The following is a 19,200-nucleotide window of genomic DNA, read 5'->3' as shown; positions in this document are numbered from 1 at the left end:
CTAAATCAGACAACAGAAATGAATAGGCATGGTCCTTCACTGGTGGCTGGGAAATAATGGAAGGAGGTCCCAAACATCTGGACTTACCTCCTCAAGCAGATGCTGTGCCCCTGCACCATGGGCTGCAGTGCTTTGGAATGGTGTTTCCTCCCAGCCCTGTTTCCTAATTATACCAAGATTTATTTTTTCTTTTTTTCCATAAAGAGGATGAGACTTTCACAGGGCTTGTTAGACAGTAAGTATGAGGAAATGCCAGTTCCCTGCAATTGGCTTACAAAAAAAAGCAGGCAGTGAGGGACTAGGCAGGGGTGAGAAAGGGAAGGAAAAGCAAGACAAAAAGACTATGACCCTCTGTAGCAAAATGTTTTGCAGGAAACTGTAAAGGATTTGGGTCCGTCTTGCACAAAATAGTTATAACAACAGCAAAATGTCAACAGAGTTGGTCTTGGACACTCCCATCCCATCCACCATGGAAAAGGAGTAAGAGAAGCAGTTGCTATTCGATCTGCCTCCCACTTCGTCCATCCAGAATCACAGAGCGCCTCTGAGGCTGGTAAAAGCAGCTAGTAGAGGTCTCCAGTCTCTGGCCATTCTTGGGGATGGTCATTTTGTTCCTCAGCGTCACCCCCTCAGGTGTTGTCCGCGAAGTCTCAGGCAGATCACCACAAATGGGGCTCGAAGAGGTGGTCTGAGTGGGGCTCCTTATGGGTGATAACAACACCCTGGAGTCTGCTGAAGAGGAGGGATGGTCCATAATGGGGAAAGGGGGACTGAAGAGAATCAGACTCTGGGGCCTCCCGGGCCTAGATCTATAGGAAGGCTTGGAGAACCCTGATGGCCTCTCCATCTTTGAGGACTGTGGGTTATCTCCAGCTGTCTCCCCCTCAGACGTGCGCTTTCGGCGCAGAACAGGGGCGTCCAGAACGGGGTGATGACTGGACTGAGATGGCTCCAGTGGAGAGCCAAGACTGCTGTGCCAAGGACAGGCTGAGTCCTTTTGAGCTGGGTCACTGTTTTCTTTCTCTGCTTTGGCTTTCTTCTCTGCCAGTGGGCTCTTGGGGGCCTCCAGGTGGCTCCATGCCACCCGTTGAGTTTGCCTGATGGCCTGCTTGGCTTCTGCTTCCTTCTTCTCGGCTGGTGGAGCAGTGTTCTGAGCTTGCAGGGGCTGGGGGATCTGGGTGTACTGAATCTTGGGCGGTATCACGGGCACCGCTCTAGCCTGGCACATCTTAATCATGAAGGAGGTCCTGACCGCCGACACGCTGACAGGGGCAGAGTTACGACGGCCAGTGGTGGTATGGGCCACTGCCAGGTAATCCAGGTCTAGATCCATGTGGGCATTGAAATGAGACCCCCAGGAAACACCTTTACTGGCAACAGGGCAGGCAGTCGGCAAGGATGGGACAGAATCACTGCTTTTTACTTCCTTCTGCCCGCACAAGAGGTTCCCAGGGGCAGAGGACATGGATAGGCTCTCGAATGTGAAGAAATCTGGGGCTGGAAGGAGTGAATCCAAGTTGAGGGATGATGGCCTAGTCTTCGCTTTGCGAGGTGTTTCTTCACCTTTATTACTCAGCTGTGACTCAGTGGCAGAGCACAATGCTTTGGTAACTGTCTCTTTGCCCAGGGCAGTGTCCTGAGACATAGATAACTCTTCCTTTGTGTTCTTTGCCTGTGAAGAACTGCTTGAGCTATTTTGGTATGGTAAAGACAGCTCAGGCTTTGAGCTCCAAGGGTTTTCTTTGCTCATAGTCACTTCCTTTTCCTCTGGCTCTGAAAGAGAGATTCTGGAGAGTCCTTCTTTCTCAGCTGGTGCTTCCTCCCTGCTGAGGGGGTACATCAGCTGCTCAGGTTTCAAAGGTTCTTCTGGAGGACTTGTGCCATTCTCATCTTGCTTAGCTTTGCCCAGACTAGATGGGGAAATGGGTTGTGCTTTGGGAAGCTCACAAGTCACTGGCAGAATGTTACTGCATGGTTGCTGCTGGTCAGTGGCATCTATGAAAGAGAATGGGATAGCCCACAGACTCATCACTGTGTCTTTACTGTCCAGGGAGAGGCTGCGACTGAATCGTGGTCTGAGAGAAAGGCCTGTCTCTGCTCTCCGGCTCTGTGGCTGAAACTCCTGTATCATCTTCTCCTGAATGTCCTTAAAGGTGGGGGAATGGAGTGGGCTTGTAACCCACTGGTGATCCTCCCATGGCTCCACAAGTTCTAAACTCTGCACATTATCTGTCCATGTATCCTCATCATCCTGGTCACCAGCATCATGGGTTCTACTAACAGCATTGCCCTCCTTCAGCTCCTGGATTCCAGCTCCACTCAGCACCTTGGAGGAGAATGTGTCCCTTTCATCAGCAATCATTATCTCAGGTTTCTCCCTCTGAGTCTGGACCCCGGTAAGACCATCCTTTTCCCTCTGCAGCTGGCAAGTGCTATCTTTTTCTCTCCCTGACTCTGGACACGCTCCTCTGGAACAAGAAAATTCATCACCTGGGGCAACCTCATTAAATTCTGATTGACTATGAAGCTTCCAGTCCAGGGGAGGAGTGAGACATTCACTTCTGCTGTCCACCACTGGGTGATGGTTCTTTGGAGTGGCTGTGCCAGTCAGAAGAGTACCCAGTTTGGGTAGGGCTGAAACACAGCTCTGCTGTGCAACCACATCAGACTTGCAGTTGTGGAGGCTGTCTTGTTGTTCCCTGCCAGTGGCACCAAATAAAGGCACCTGAGTTGCTGTCTGTGGTGTTCTGCCTGCAGAGTTCTGCTCAGACAGTGTTGGACTCTGCCCTGGGCCAGAGGAAGAACTATCTGTTTGTACTGAAGAAGAGGATTCAGAAATTAGGCCCATCTTGGGGGCAGCTGCTGGCAAGAGTAAGAGCTCCTCTTCAGGTTCAATAATTTTCAGTTCCTGATGTATCTCTGGCCACAGTGGTTCTAGAAGGGCATTCGCAGGGTCCTCCTCAGTCTGAAAAACAGAAGAAATGCCATGACTTGTCAGCTCACAATTTACCAGTACATACCCCTCCATTTTCCTCAAATAGCCCTCTTAGAATAAACAGGCTCCTGGATGATCACAGCCATGGGTACAGAAACACAGACACGCATACTGCTACCAGTTCAAGGAAGGAAACGCGTCTATAAACAAGTGGGTTTATGGATGAGAAGATCTGAGGTGCAGCCAAAATGAGGCCTGGACAGATGTACTGAGAGTGAGGTGAATGAGTAGCTGGAATGTCTCAGCCTGTTTCTCAGCTCTTCCCATTCAGGCTCGCTTGGCCTTGCCAGAGGATCTGCATTTCCAAATCACACACGAACTGGAATGAATAATCTAGTCAAGGAACTATGCTAACAGATCTTTAAATAGCTGTCCAGAGATGAGTACCGCTGTAAGAAACTTGGTGAAAAAGCTCTGCTAGAGATACAGAGGAGGCAATAATAATAATAATAATAATAATAATAATAATAATAATAATAAAAAAAAAATAGTGTGTAGAGAATGGAAGAAAAAAGTACTGTTCAGGCTGTCCAGGACAAATGGGACAGAAAAAATAGAAGGGGAATTCAGAGACCATGGGTCAAAATGTTCAGACATCTGGACAGTCTCACATCTGGAGACTATCAGAGCAGACAGATTGTGCTGACTGCAATCGTATAGTTACAGGAAAAGAAGACCAAAAGGGGACAGTAGGTAGTTGTGTAAAAGTAAATCACCACCCGGTGATGTGGACAGAAATTAAATCAATACATGGTCAGTTCTTGACCCTGTTTAGCCTAGGTCATAGACTGAGTTTTCATGACTACAGACACACAGTGAAACTTTACACAACCTCCCAGTCACCACCATGACATTGTCCCCTATCTTTTTTCTCATGCCTTCTTCCTTACCACATCTCTTGAGTGCGACCCTTCTTCTGTCTTAGCCATCTCGATCTCCTGTTGGCCATAGCTGCCTTCTGAGCAGACATCCTTCATCTTGAGCTGTCCTTGCTCTGCCTTGTCTGCAGGGAGTGGCCCCATATGAACCTCTGAGGCTGGTGATTGTTCCACGGTGGGACTCTGCTCTGAGGACTGGCAGGTGCTGCTGGTGGTGCTTGTGCAGCTGCTTTGCCCACATAATGTCTCCTGATTTTCTGCTGCTGGCTGTGGAGTTTCTAAGGACTCGGGTTTCCTGGTGGCCACCAGCTCCTCAGGGTGAGAGCCTGGATCAGAAACACAAATGAACGATGTCACTACTGGTGACTGAAACCATGTGCCCTGAGACAAAGCTGTGCTGTTTCAACCCAATGCCAACTAACAGAGCTAAAGAGCTCCCTCCGGGTGCAACAGGACACTGCTTGGAGGCCACCCACCTCCCCAGTCTCATTACTGCAACAAATACCAACCTGACCTACCACAGTCAGCACCCACCCTGCCACAGCTTGGACTCTTTCCTGCCACAAGAGCAGGTTGGAGCAACCTCCACGCCACCGAGCTGCAGGGCACCTCCAGTAGCTCCACTTCCCCCCCTTAAAACACTTCTACCTCTGGATGCTTCTGCTGGCAGGGTGGGTCCCGGCTGTTTCTCCTTCCCCTCCGGCACCTGCTCTGTCCTTGTGTGTGTCCCCACTTCCAGGGCAGAGGTGCTCGTGCTCTCGGCCACCAGGGAAGACAGCTCCTCTAGGCTGGAGAGGGAAAGCTTCTCCTTGGCCGGCACGCGGCAGGGGGTGCTGTTGGTGCTGATGACTGCGGACACCCGGAGGGGGACAGAGACAGCAAAGGGCTCTGAGATGTTCAGGGCTTTCCTCTGGTGACGAGGGGAGGCCTCCAAGGGGAAGAGGCTGCTTGGGAAGCCTGACTTGGCAGCTGTTTCAGAGGTGTAGAACATGCGGCCACCTTTGGGGGAAGTCTGCTCGTTTTCAGCATTCTCTGCTGCTCGGAAGACCTTCAGCTGCTCAGGGGGTGACTTTGCCTGTGGTGTCCGGGGAGGACCTTTCTCCCCACTCAGCTCTGAGCACCCTTTGGCCCCCACAGCAGATCCTTCCCGCTCCCACTCGTTCTCCTTGCTGAGGTCATATGAGCTGCCTGTGCCTCCTGTCCGTATCTTCATCACCGGAACAAAAAACCCTCCAGTAGTCACTGTCCGTTTGAATCTGCTCTTTTCATCCTCCCCTAGAGGTGGGAACATAGGAGGGAGTCAGTGGGAAGCAAAGCACTAGCAAGCAATCTTCCTCTGTGAGAAGCCCTCCTCAGTCCCTCCAGGGATGAGTCCTGCCCTGGTGAACACTCACATTTCCCCAGAGAGATGGGGACAGCAGGCACTGAAGACCTTCCAGGCTCCAGCCCTGGGGCCTCCTTCAGACTGGGCAGGCAGGGCTGGATAGGATGCCCTCCAGTGGAAATCACCTAGGGCTTTTGTTAGAGGCCTCTCTCAATCAGATACAGCCGAGTCTTGCGCTAGCATGCATTGCCTACAAAGATCACACTTCCAGGCTTTGTTGGCTTATTGCAAGCACTTTTCACTGCTTTATACTTTTCCTTTTAAATGGGAATTTTGTGCCCAGAATAACCAAGAATGAAATCAAAGCAACCCCACTCTTAATAAAGATGCATTTAGGCACAGTGGTAACTCTCAGGTACATGCACCAGCATAAAAGACGCTGAAACGGGGTAAAAATATATGCACACAAAGGTGGGGGCACATGTCAGCAGCCATGCCACAAGCATACAAAGATGCAAAATACGGTGAGATAGGCAAAGAAACAGACCACCGCATCCATGCAGGCACAGGGGAAAGCTGAGAATCCAGAGGTGCAATCCTTCACCCTTACGGTATAGGTTATTGACGTCTCACCTTCCACTGGCAGGGAACACAGCGAGTCCATGCTCTTGGCAGGCCGAATAGTTGCTTTTTCTGTGGAAAATGAGTTTTAGAAACAGGCTTCAGATCCTGCGGCTTTGCAGGTTTCAGCCCATAAAGACCAAAGGCTACATATAGACGAGCATGCCAGGCAGACATCAAAGTTATTTTCCATTTCCAGGCATTCCCCCTCTGTATCCACACCACGCGGCTTATTACCCACAACACTTGTCCACACAGCTGGTGATCTGCTAGTGCTAACAACAGCTTTGCACCTGCCGAACACATGGAGAGCTATACTTAACCCAGCCACTCAGCACCATCTCCGCTGTGAAGCACTTAAAGATCCCCAAAGCTGTTACGTGCCACTGCCCTCCCTGATCAAGTCAGGCTATTGGTTGTGGGGACTTTTTAACTAAACTGACATAAATGCCTTCTCACCTCTCATTCCTGATAGCAAATGTTAGGTTATTTTTATGTTGCACTCCCAGGCTCTTTCGCTGGCATGAGCATACCCTGCCTCCAGCAAACACTCTGGCAAATTTATGAGGGCAGTAAGCAACCTATTTTCCTAGTCATCCTCGCTGGACTTGCTTGTCCAGAAACAAGCTGCCATTTGTCACCAGACACTCTACAGGTCTGTTCCTGAGAGGTTTTGGAAGCGTGTAGCTGTTACCGCTCTGAAAAGGGGAGATGGGGGGAATGTAGCTGGCAAGGAAGACAAGTCAGTCTCTGGCAGGCCAAAAAGGGTCCCTGGAGATCTGGAAAATGTCTAGAAGCAAAGTTTGCTGTTTACAATGTTGCACAAAGTAGGTAAAGCAGAAAGTGAGCAGGCTTGTTGGACTTAATTCATTTATATAATTAAGGCTTCTGGGACTGACTTTCACATGAGCACAGGAGAAACCCCAGCTACTTTTTGCATTTATATGGAGTCCTGGCTACTTCTTATGTTCATATGGCATGATGTCTTGAGCACTGGCTCTGCTTTCCTGGAGGAACAGAATTCAAGCTGTGGAGCTCGTGTTTTATGTGACTTGCAGACTTGTGTACATGGACACAAACTGTGTTAAAGTGTGTACTGAGTTTCAACAGCAAGTTCATCTGTTTCCTCACATTAGGCTGTAAGCAGAGAGCACACAAAAACACAACATGACAGCACTAAAGCACTGCTTCTCAAAAGCACTACTTAGTGCCTAAATCTCTGTGCATGATTGTGCATTTGTGTGTCCTGCTGGTGAAAAGGTACAGCCTCCTGTCACTCAGTACTGTGCTTGGAACAAGGCTTGGCCCCCACGATCACTGGGCTCCAGTCATTCCTGGGCATCCTTGGGTTAGCGCTATTTTGGGACAGAATATTTCTTATCAAAGTGAGAAGGTGATCCGGTGATCAAAATAAGATGGAGAGCTATTTTGAGGTCTGCCATGAGCACCCTGTGCGAGACCATCTGTACATGCAAAACATGGGGGAAGGCAGGGGTCCAAAAAGAGCTGGATCCAGCATTTGGCTTCACACTCAATTCTGATCCAAATACAGCCTCTCTTATATGTGGTGGTAGGTAATGTTGCCAACATTAACTATTTTATTTTAAGTCTTGCAATGTTTGGTAGTGCTCCTCCAAACACCAGCTCCTGGAGTCATGAGATTATCTAAAAAAAATTTCCACTTTATTCTTCTTCTTAAAAAGTAAATTTCTTGACTTGGAGGTACTAAAAAATATAAAACATATAAACCCAAAACACTTTTTTATGAACTCAGGTAAAAAAGGGTATGCTTTCTTTTAAAAATTGTCATTAGTTTTCAGTCAACTTCATGATTTTTAGAACTTGAGTCATCATTTCTGAACACTGGGAATTGGCACTGGCATGTGATTTTCTAGGAAGTAGAGTGTTTAAGAGATTGCAGCTCAGAAGGGGCTTGAATTTGGGATTACAGCCAGGAGAAAAGACAACTTCTCTCTTGTAAATTCTGCAAAAGTAATAGCTTCCCTCGAAGTGCTGAGAGCCAGGAGCCATAGGAACTCCTGGCACCTTGTTTTTCACAAAGACACCAAACACAGTTGGTTCTTTAATGCCCTTCAGTGCAAGGACAGCCTGGACGGATAGCCATTCACCCAGTGCCATGTAAAGAACATTAGGAGCCAGAGGCTGGCTAGGCTGGAAAAGTGGACTAATCCAAACCTATATAGCATTTCCTACTCCCCAGGCTTGACAGCTGGGCAATGGGTGACTGTTTACCACATACCAAAGTGGAATATTTACTGTAGCTGTCTGGCATATTCTCCTGAAAGGGTGCTTCTCACCATCACGTGAAAATGAGATGTTTGTGAAACCAGGCAATAAACATGACCCCATTAGACTTTCTCAAGTCTAATGGCATTAGTGTCATGTGGATACAGGTTGTCCCATGCTATCAATATTGCAGGAGAAAACTTCAGAGAGAAACACTTAACTGAAAAGTGTGTTCTTACCAGAGAGCTTCTGTGCCCTTACGAAGACGCTTCCATTTCGACTCAGTTTAGACTTCGATTCTGAGCCAGAACGGCCCAAGTTAAATATTGACTTCCATTTCTTGGACTTGGTAGATAATTTTCGCCTGGAAGGAAAATGGGCTCAGGAGTTTACCAAACCTTAGAAACTTTTGTCTTTTTAATATCCCACAAAAGCCTCTGAGCTCTCTCCCCTCAACACTGTCCCTCTTTTCTTCTCACACCTCTTTTAATTCTAAGGCATGTGAGGTATAGCTACACAACTAACTCTTGCTTTTCTGTAAGTGATTTATCTGTATTGCTGATTTAACCGTATCATGGATGGAAAGACACCTAAGCCGACTCTTCAGAGAGCTGGCTCTGGCATCATGCTACAGCAACTGTGATTGACTGAGCAATCAACCATGCTTGTCTCCAGAAAGGAGCAGTTTCCAAGACTAGAACTATCTTGCAATACAGTAAAGAAAAATGGCCTTTTTAACAGGTTTTAATAACAGAATGCAAGAAAAATTCCAGAGAACTGTTGGAATTGGTACTATCACTCAGTGCACAAAGCTATCCTTTAAAGTCTACATGTCTTATAGCTTTTATGAATTTGCAAAAATAAAAGGAACCCTTAATACAAACTAGCTATTAATGCTTATCAGGCCAACATTAATTTAACCATAGGTGTTATATGATCATATGCAAGTATAATGTACTAACCAAAAAAAGGAGGCAGCTTAAGGGAATTAAATCAATTTCTCATAATTGTCAGAGGAAGTGGGACACCAGTTCCCTGTGTCTCTTTGGAAATCCCAGCTTTAAACAGAAAGAAGCTGCTACTCCTGAAACCAGTTTTCTTCTATTCATATTACTGCATGAAGCTCTGTTTCAGTTCCTTCACATACCCATTCTGACTCCTCCTTCAATCTTCCCTCTTTCAGAGCAAGAACCCTCTTATCTCCCTGTCTTGCTCTCCATAATGGGCTTTCTACCCCCATAGTTCTGCTTTTCTTTCAGATCAGTACTCAGAAGAGCACAAATCAGTCCTACAAAGAGGATTAGTATCTTGGTGATTGGAATGTTCTCTTCAAGTGAGAGAGGAAAATACACTCTAGAGGGGCAATACACCCTTTTGTCTTAAGCTGGTTATCCTCTTGCCAGTATTCTTTTAGATGGCTCCTTCTTGCTTTAATATATCAAGTGTAAATAAATATCTTTGCTCCAGTGTTTTATGGGTCAGTAGATTAATGAGCCTCCTTCTGCAGAGGCTATAATCTCTCAGAACCAGCCAGTAGAGTGTCCATATATTAACAGCCAGATAGACCAATAGATAAATTCTTATGCTGGGCAGCAGTGCCAACAACTGCAGCAACCTCAGCTGAAAACTTCTCCTGGCATAGGCATAGGTGGCATAGGTGCCGCTATGTAAATATCTCTCCATGCTAGGAGTGAAAATTCGCCTTACTGCTTGGCTATGTGCAGAGGAACCTGGAGAATGATGAAGCTGAGCAGGCCAATGCCACCAGGCGCGCCATGGACCAACCACCAGCAGGTGGAACTCGTAGGAGAGCTGTGTCTGGACCTGCTCCACGTTCAGCCCGTGTTTAGCCAAATCCTAAGCTGACACAAGGATGCAAAGACAATTAATTCCTCCTTCAGGAGGTCTGCAAGGTTCTGCCCCGAAGGAGGAATGAGGACTAGTGGAGCTATGAACCTAGCAACTGCAATGCTTCTCAGGAGCAGTTGTGCCTCTTTTGAGAAGGGCATACAATTTTCTCCGATGGTGGCTGTAGATTCATGTGTGCAGGTGTGGGGCTATCACAGTAACAAAAGTCTCATTCCCGATCATCCTGGGGAACCTGCACATTTTTGTTTGCACTTTACACTCCTCTTGGCACTTACTTGCTGTCGGGGAGGTCAAGAACTGTGTGGAAGAGAGACCCAGTTACAGGGACAATTTCAGGCAAGCTGTTCTCTCTTCTCTCCTTCCGAGCAGGGTGGGAGGCAGACAGACTCCGTGCCTGTGCTTCCTCCAGGCTCACCAGTTTCATCGGCAGGGAGGCCGAGGGGAGGGTCAGACTTTTCACAACTGATGCACTCTCTGAAAAGCAAGAAAATACATCCCCGCCTGGAGTGAGGAGAGACAAGAGCAAGAGCTTCATGTCTTTATTTGACTGGAACATCTCCTGCGGAGGTGGGAGAGGAACAGCACGTGCAGGGAGAGATGCTTTTTGTCAGATAAGTCTTCCATCTCCCCAGCAACCTTATCCATCTGAATGCATTCCCAGCAGGGGCCATGCTCACCAGCCAAAGGCTGTGTTGCACAGACTTGCTGCCTCTGCTGTAGATGCTTCAGTGTGAAAGAGGCGTCTCTGAAAACCACCAGGATTCACACATTCCCCTTTCTCCTTCTTCCTTCCTTCCCTCACTCCCTCCACAGATTTTGGAGCAGTTCAGTCACCGATCCAAACCTGGTTCATAATTCTTTCTCTCACTTCCATGTCTTTCTCCTTGTCTTGTTCCAGGAAGGGGGAATGTTCTGAAAGCCAGCATTACCTTACCTTCCTAATACATTTCAGGGCTATGGAAAGGAGTGTGACCAACAGCCCTGGAAACTGAAGGTCTCTGTTTACATGGGCAGTGGCAAAGCCAACTTCCGATATGCCACCCCACCAATAGCCTTATCCTAAACAGACCTCCTCGTCGTGCATGAAGGAAGTGCAGTCTCTGGAGTTCATTAGGTACTTAGCCCTTCTGCTGAAGGAGGGTGCAGGCTCCTGCCTGTGCAGAGGGGCTGGGTGAAGGGGAATTTTCCCACGAAGAAATCAACTGGCACCATCAGCCTGTTCCTCTCCTGACTCCACACAGCTGTTAAAGGCCATCAGTGTTCAGCACTTACAAAATTTGGGTCAGTTTTGGGCCAGTGACCTGCAGTACAACCAGCAGCCTTGGAATTTACTAGTGGGTGTTTCGCTGCAATGCTTAAGGCAGTACGGGAGCAGTTTCTTACTGCATGCCTTCTGCCAGGGCATAAACAAGTGCATAGGAATGGCATCTGCACTGGCAGAGCAGGGATGCTACAGGTCGAGCAGGGCACTGCACTGGAACTGTGGGGCCCAGGGACAGACTAGCAGACAATGCCACATGTTAAGGGAAAGGTGGATTGGACAAGCTGACACAGGGCTGGAAAGCAGAAAGGATACTCCCTCACTTCTGCAGCTATTATGAGTCTTCCCAGTGGGTAAAACAGAACAATGCATGTTTCTGAACTTATGTGAGGCCACTGTGGATCCACACCCTCTCACTTCCCAGGCTTAAAAGCATTTTGACAACAAACCTGCCACTAAATAACAAAAATCAGCATCTTCCAAGACTGTTGATGTCCCAGGGGAAAAAAAAATCTCTTTTTATAAAACATCCCGAAGTACAAGACATAAGTTTTTAGAACACAAACTTAAGTCTCATCTTGGGAGTGTGGCTTCTGACTTGGGTGGATATCGTGGCTGCAGGGCAGGTATCATCGGTATGAGGAATTATAACTGGGGGAGCCTGAGAGAAAAATTGAGACTGTGGCTGATGGGCTTAGAGAGAAAGTTTAGACGAGGATTGTGAAGCAATTAGGTGGTCTTCCTTTTGCACAAAGAGTTCAGCCAAGTGAGACCATGCAAAAGATAAGCCATAGGGCAATCTGGGAGCACATTGAAGGACAGTAGTATTCAAAAAGAAAATGTTGGAGATGGGGATGAAGAGGACAAGAGTAATGAGGGATTGGGCTCAAGGTGTGTTTGGGGGAGTCTGTGAGCACAGTAAGGGTTGATGTGTTTGAAATATTAGTGGAAGGGGATACAGTTAGAGCTGGAGTACATGGCAAGTGACACATAAGAGTGGTTCAGGGAGGTTGTTACCAATGTTCTCCGCACAGCTGGCTTTTCTGTTGTTGCTGAAGATCTGATCCACGTGATTCAGGATGAACTCAATCACCAGCTGCTGCACTCGCACCTCCAGGAAAGCTGCATCCCCATTGCAGCCAACCGCCTCAATCTCCTTTGACCTGCACCAGGAAAGAGATATACTAGTAGTCAGCATTGCCACACACAACCCCTGGGAAGGAGAGATCAGCTTTCTTCCTGCAAGACTTGGAACAGGGATGTCTTTCTTCCCCACTCTTGCTGCACCTCTTGCTCTCCTTCCTTCACAGGCCCTCATCCTCTCTGCCTTTTCACTCTTTTAGAAATTATTTTCCCTGTTTTGCCTGTCACCTCTGCTGCTTTCATTCCTGCCTGTGTTATTTTCCCTACTTCACTTTTACATTCTTCAGCAGTAGATAAAACCGTGACTCTCAAACTCCACTCTTCTCCCTCTATGCTCCTCTTTTAGCTATTTTGAAGTTGGGCCTGAAAGACAATGCAAAAGCCTTCAAACACTGTTTCCAGATCCCTACTCAATGCTTCAATCATCTCTCAGTTAAATCCCTTAGAACCCTCCTCAGGTCTTCCCCACACCAATTTTTTCAATGCTTTGCCATATGCCCCAGTAGTCTCTTCTCTGCCCACCCTGCACTCCCACATTCTCACTCTTGCTCTCAGCAAAGAAACATTCCTTATCTTGACATGCCAAAGTGTTGCTGAAGAAATTATCTCTGGGCAATGGATCCTTTGTAAAGTTAATGACTGGTGTGTTAGATAATAGCTTGGGGCATTGCCAAGAGGATAACCCTGTAAGGAGACTGCAGTTGCACTGCTTGCTCCTTTCTCTTCCTCCCTGGGACTTGCACTTAGAGAAGATTGCAAAAGGAAAGAGACTTCAGTTTTTTTGACAAGGACAGATGCTAGAATGAAAATGTCTCAATAGCAAAGGTCCACTTTGTAATATTCAATAGAGTTAACATTCGATTCATTTTCAGAACCTGATCCGCCTGTTTTGTGATTTAAAAGGGTGAGATAACTCTTTAGAGAACATTTTTCAGGCCTGTACCTCTCTAACCAATGTCCCTCCCTCCTGTCCTCTGCCAGCCCAGGACTCCCCCCACCAGCTCTGCCAGAGCCCCTCTCCCACCCAGCTGCAGTCCTGGACTCTCCCTGCATAGTTCATTCCTCTCAATACATGGGTATGGGATGGATGGGGAAGGGAATTTCATCAAGATACAAAATATTTCAGGTTTTTTTCCAGATACTATTTTTTCTTGTTCTGCTTAGCTCTACAACATATGAGCCAAACCTCTGCCTGCATCTTATTCAGGCCTCTTCCCAGCAGAGTGGCAGGCATAGCAAACATGACAAACTAGCTGGTGGTCTTGAGATCTGACACTAGCTGCCACCAAGCTCACCTCACTTATGCTCAAGCCCATCTCGGCACAGGCCTGTAGTATTATTGGCCTGTTGCCCTCCCTTCCAAGCCTTGCTGTCTCCCACTGCCCCACTGCAGAAGCACTGGCACTGTCATAAAAGTCATTTCCGTTCCACAGTGATGAGCTAACTCCTCATTTTTAAATCAATGTTCTCAACTTGCAAATAACAGCTTTTTTTTTATATATATATAAGAAACACACAAAACCACAAGCTTCCTTGGATGCTGGCAGTAAGACCTCAGATTATTCAACCTGGAAGAATTTTTTCTCCTTTTAAAATCTGCTCTGCTCTACTGTTCCTTTTAGTTGTTCTGCTTTTCCCTGTTTTTGCATTTCCCTCAAGGGATGGGTCTCCAGGCTCAGGTGCTGGTGCTCCCCTTGGATCTCAGCATTGGTCTCTGGATTAGAGGACTCTACTGTACCTGAGAAGATTGGGAGCCCACACCAAGGCCAGGTTTCTGGTGTGCATATTGGTCATGTTGCTGAAGGAGGCCAGGTGAGTCAGGTGCTTGATCAGGTATTCCAGCGTTCTGCAGTGGTTTCATATGGAGAGAAAAAAGTGTCAAGTGACCAATGCCTGCCCACAGGGACAGCAAGCCTCAGACTCAGCCCTGGCCTCAGCATTGTCCCCTCCTCAAAGAAGGCAGTGTCTGCAATGGCCCAACAGGCCCCATAGGACAGAGGGTTTACAGCGCTAGCATTTCCATGGGATGGCAGTGAACACCTCAACAGCTGTGCTTTGGGATGGCTGAGGATGGGGCAGGAACCAAACAATCCTTAGCACCATGGGTGCGAGGAAGATGGCAGAGGGATGGGAGAAGGAGTGGGATGATGCAAAGGCTGAGGACTTAGCTCTTGCTCAGGTGCCTCCAGCAGATCACCTTCTTGACACACTCAGGACACTGGCCAAGGGTGCCATGGGGGTCATACCCAGGGAAGGAGGATGATAGACTGCTGCAGGGAGAGCTTGTTCGATCTCTAACAATGGTTTGTTCAATGCTATTTAAATGGCAGATAAATAGTTGTCAGATTTGGAAATGGTGAGTCAGCTTTTGGGAATTAACTTCTGGAAATTAACTCCAGTGCTGTTTCAGGCAATACTCTCTGATGGTGAGTGTGACCACACTGTTCCTCAGCACCTCACTGGACACCTTCTCACCTGTAATGCGATGGGGGGAGCTCCTGGATGACATTTTGAATTCGTGCCAACTGCTCGTCCTCAGGGAAGCGTGATACTGCTTCCTGCAGAGATAAAAAGAAACAGTCCACCCTGGCTATGGACTCAGGGGAAAAGGAAGAGAGATAAGGAGGATCACACAAGACAGCCTGTCTCAGAGGGAATGCTCCCTTGTTACCTTACAGAGCTATTGGTAGAAGAAGTTGCTTTGTGTTCCCAGCACAGCAGAGATTTGCTGAGCTGTTATTTTATGTCTCAGTACATCCTTCCACACGTTGGGACAGGGTGGCCAATGTTTTGGGGAGAGGGGTGTTTAAGGATGGAGAGTTTCAATTAGGAGTTATGTTTCTTTTCTTTTTTTGTTCTTTTTCTCTTTTTTAACTTGTGCACAGAAGTTGGGTAGAACAGAAAGAGAGGGAAAGAGAAAAGTGAAAAATAATGAAAAAAAAAATAGTGACACCCCTGCAAAACTGTGTTAAAAACTGAAATAGATCTTTCAAGCCCTGTGTTATGAAAACAGCTGAGATATACATGTTCCATATTCATCAAAATAAGCAATGTTGTTGGCTGTCATATGAAGATAGCTATAGGGAGTAGTTCATGTGAGTTTGCATCTTTTATGATGGGAGAAGCATTAGCAAAATCACTGTCCAGGTAGATTAGTAAATTCTTACGCTCAGGGTTAGACTAGATTAGACAGAATCAAGGTTATACATCTTGGTCTCGAGCAAGTCTTTCTGGACCAAGAGCTTAGAGAGCCATGATAAGCTTTTGTCTGCATTCCTAGGAGTTTACTGCGTTGGTATGCATCTGTTCAGCTATTCCCTTTCAATATTTGTGCTAGGGGAGGACAAACCACCAGCAAGTTCAAACAATGCATGACTGTCTGGGAACCTCCTGCCTACCCTACTGCCACTGGAGTTTGGAGCGAGTTCAAAGAAAGATGCTGGGACCTACGCTGCCAGCAGAAGCTTTGCCTACAGACAGACGTCAGCACTGCTAGGAAAGGAAAGGAAGGAAATAACCCGTCCCAAACCACCCGTCGCTTAAACATTATGAACCTGAAATTACCAGCCACAACTAGAGAAGCATCTTCTTGTGGCAGTCACTACAACATCCACACTGCTGATGCTGCCATCTCTGTTCTGGTCACTGTCCTTTTCCCAGCAGACCACTTCTCATGTACAACCATCAGCAAACCAAACATTGCCAGTTTCAAGGCCAGAGATGAATATGAATCATGTTTTATTCCCTAACACTGGGAACCGAGATCTATGCCCTGTAGTTTGAACTTACTCACTGGCATGATGGCAAAGAAAAACAAGTGAGTGTGCTAGTTTGCTGTACATGAGATGCAGATGCACTTGTTTTGCCCAAATTAAAGGTAGGTTAACTCCTTCCAGTACTTTTTACCCATAACTACAGGTCCTTTTTTTTTTAAACAAAAAACCAAACTATTACCATTAGCCCAGAAATCCTAAGTATAAGAACTCCATGATCTTCATGCAAGATTTCCCTTTGAATGGCTTTGTCCAAAGACGAAGAAGGGGCGAAATACAAACTTTAACTGGTGCATCTAAAACACTATATTTCAGCTAGATTGTACACAGTATTTTCTCCCCCAGTGCTGATTTTCATTCCCATATTTAACTTCGAGGTCTCAAAGACCTAATGCTTATCAAGTGAATACCAGCTTCTCTGAGGTCATGACCCATTTAAACCTCCAATACACATTTCTGACCCATACGTGTTGTGCCTTTGAAATCTGAGGCCCGCTCCAAAACTCAGGATTACAGCAGCAGAATACAGAATTCAAGGAAGGACCAATAACTCCATTTATTACATGTCTGTTAATCATGGCATGAATTCATATCATTTAGGATTCTTTTCTCCGCTGGTGATTCTGGGAGTGCACAATTCACAAGCTCTGGTGTCGTGGTTTAACCCCAGCTGGCTACTGAGCACCACAGAGCCTCTTGCTCACACCCTCCCTGTGGGATGGTGGAGAGAATCGGAAGGGTAAATGTGAGAAAACTCATGGGTTGAGATAAAAGCAGTTTAATAGGTAAAGCAAAAGCCACGCATGCAAGCAAAGCAAACCAAGGAACTCATTCACTACTTCCCATCGGCAAGCAGGTGTTCAGCCATCTCCAGGGAAGCAGGGCTCCATCGCACGTAACAGTTACTTGGGAAGACAAATGCCATCACTCTGAACATCCCCCCCTTTCTTCTTCTTCCCCCAGCTTTGTATGCTGAGCATGACGTCATATGGCATGGAATATCCCTTTGGTCAGTTGGGGTCAGCTGTCCCAGCTGTGTCCCCTCCCAACTTCTTGTGCACCCCCAGCCTGCTCACTGGTGGGGTGGGAAGCAGAGAAGGCCTTGACCCTGTGTGAGCACTGCTCAGCAGTAACTAAAACATCCCTGTATTACCAACACTGTTTCCAGCACAAATTGGAAACATGGCCCCATACTAGCTGCTATGAAGAAAATTAACTCTATTCCAGCCAAAACCAGCACAACTGCTTAACAAGTGGAATAGAGTCTGGAGAGAGAAGGTAGGCTTGGTCTCCTACAGCTGGTTCGCTCTGAGGGACTACTCGGTCCCTCTATGCCCAGGCTAGAACAAGCCAAGCAGAATCAACTTATCTACCCTGTGAAACAAGCATCCATCACCAGAATACAAGATGGCAAACTGGAGAGCATGAGAGGGCATCATTTTGCAAAAGTTGCTAGCCAGTGAGGTCATGACTGGGATGTTCACATCTGTGAACTTCACACTGTGATGACCAAAAGGCCAGCCCCTCTCTAGTCATTAAGAATTTGACTTTCCTTAGCCACAAACGTCTGAATCACTGTGGTGACTCAAAGTGGAGCCTATCCCATCTCAGAGACAGCTCTGACTGAGTCAGGCTGGGATTAGCATGTATCCGTTACTCCTACCAGCTCTCTTCTGCCGAGGCACAGCTGCCACCCTTCCCTGTCCAGACACCCCATGCATACACATGCTCCTAGCGGTTTTTCTGCTCCTTGGGGAACTGGTCTTTTTTCTTTCTTTCCTCCTGGTATCTGACTGTGCTTCCTGTCAGCTGGGTTACCCATTATAAATCCCTGCTGAGTAGACTTACGTGAATAATGGATTTTGTGGCTGAGCGGACAAACTAAAAAGCCGGAGATTAAAAAAAAAAGTCCCTTTTAGGTCAATCCAAAGTGATAACATTTTGGGGAGCTGGCACAAGATTTCAAAAAACAATTGTTCAAGGTTGACCAAAGCATCACATTCAACCAAAAGTCAAAGAAATTATCATTTAAATTTGCGGCTCTTTAACACTTTTCTGAAAGATGTTTTATTTAGGAGTTTGATGTGTTGATTTAATATTGAAATATTTCCTTTATAAAGTATTTGTAAAATAAACAGACAGTTACAGAAGTGTTTTTTCCTTTTGTTTTTGAATAAAACTATTTACCAAATGTATCTAACAAAAATCTGCAAGTCATCATCTTAGAACTGCACTTTTCAGCAAACATTCTTTCCTAAAAAAAGTTTCCATCTAAATCTTCACGTTTCCTTTAGAGTATTTTTCTTTCATAAATCAGTACTGATAGCCAGAAGACACCAGCCAAACAGCTTCAACAAGAATGAGACTCATTAGTTACTGCGAATGGTTGAATAATACCCTATGTGTTCAAGGTCCTATTCATCCTGACTGTCTCTAGAGATTCTATCCTATATCCTCAGGATGCCTATATGCTGAGGATATAGGTCAATTTTCAGATCTGCTCAGAATTTTGACTGCAGTTTTGACTATACATTGCCTTGAAACACAGACCAATGTTACTTAAAATTTGGCATCAAAACAGCAAGATACCTAACATTATTGCATATCTGTCAGGCAGCACAGCAAGCCAATTCCCACCTCGTGTTCTCCAGCTCAGTGGTAGTCCCTAAGAGCTACCCGACTTCTTATAGCAGGTTGCTGCTTGGCTGGTCCCGTCTGGCTTTGCCTTACAGCAAGCCCCGTGGCATAGGTGTGCCTGCCTCTTCCCACAGCAGGCAACAGGGAGTCTTTGGAGAACATCTTCTTCTTGTGTGGACCCTGCAAGTCTCTCTCAGTGCCTCCTGTACTATAGCAGCACTGCTTGGAAGTGCTTGATTCAGGATAGAGGTAATGCAGACAGCAACACCTGAAGCTAAGGTTGCTTGTCACTTCCTGTTTCATTTGCACATGATTTTGCAAAACTCTTCTCTGCAACATCTGACATTTTTGGCGATGTCTGTCCCCTCCACCTCCCAGCAAGTGGGAAAGAGTAGGATGACAGAAATTCTTTAACAAAGGACGGATGTTTCTAACACTGAGGAAACAATCCT

The 19,200-nt window shown here is 46.7% G+C and overlaps 1 protein-coding gene across 1 annotated transcript in view; it reads right to left on the bottom strand.

The window, feature by feature from the left end:
• Positions 1 to 496: 496 nt before the first annotated feature.
• The window catches only part of ARHGAP31 (Rho GTPase activating protein 31), a 55,838-nt gene continuing 37,134 nt past the window's right edge, over positions 497 to 19,200 (bottom strand). The window contains exons 4-12 of the mRNA XM_075725722.1: positions 14,814 to 14,896; positions 14,077 to 14,184; positions 12,213 to 12,358; positions 10,210 to 10,408; positions 8,305 to 8,429; positions 5,831 to 5,890; positions 4,522 to 5,148; positions 3,886 to 4,199; positions 497 to 2,965 (exon numbers count right to left, since the gene is read on the bottom strand). Of these exons, the coding sequence (XP_075581837.1) occupies positions 497 to 2,965; positions 3,886 to 4,199; positions 4,522 to 5,148; positions 5,831 to 5,890; positions 8,305 to 8,429; positions 10,210 to 10,408; positions 12,213 to 12,358; positions 14,077 to 14,184; positions 14,814 to 14,896 (4,131 nt within the window). The remainder of the gene's footprint in view (positions 2,966 to 3,885; positions 4,200 to 4,521; positions 5,149 to 5,830; positions 5,891 to 8,304; positions 8,430 to 10,209; positions 10,409 to 12,212; positions 12,359 to 14,076; positions 14,185 to 14,813; positions 14,897 to 19,200) is intronic.

The sequence above is a fragment of the Pelecanus crispus genome, chromosome 1 (genome assembly GCF_030463565.1).
Source record: "Pelecanus crispus isolate bPelCri1 chromosome 1, bPelCri1.pri, whole genome shotgun sequence".
Taxonomy (NCBI): Eukaryota; Metazoa; Chordata; class Aves; order Pelecaniformes; family Pelecanidae; genus Pelecanus; species Pelecanus crispus.
The sequence above is the reverse complement of the archived record's forward strand: the minus strand, read 5'-3'. Positions and strand labels throughout refer to the sequence as shown.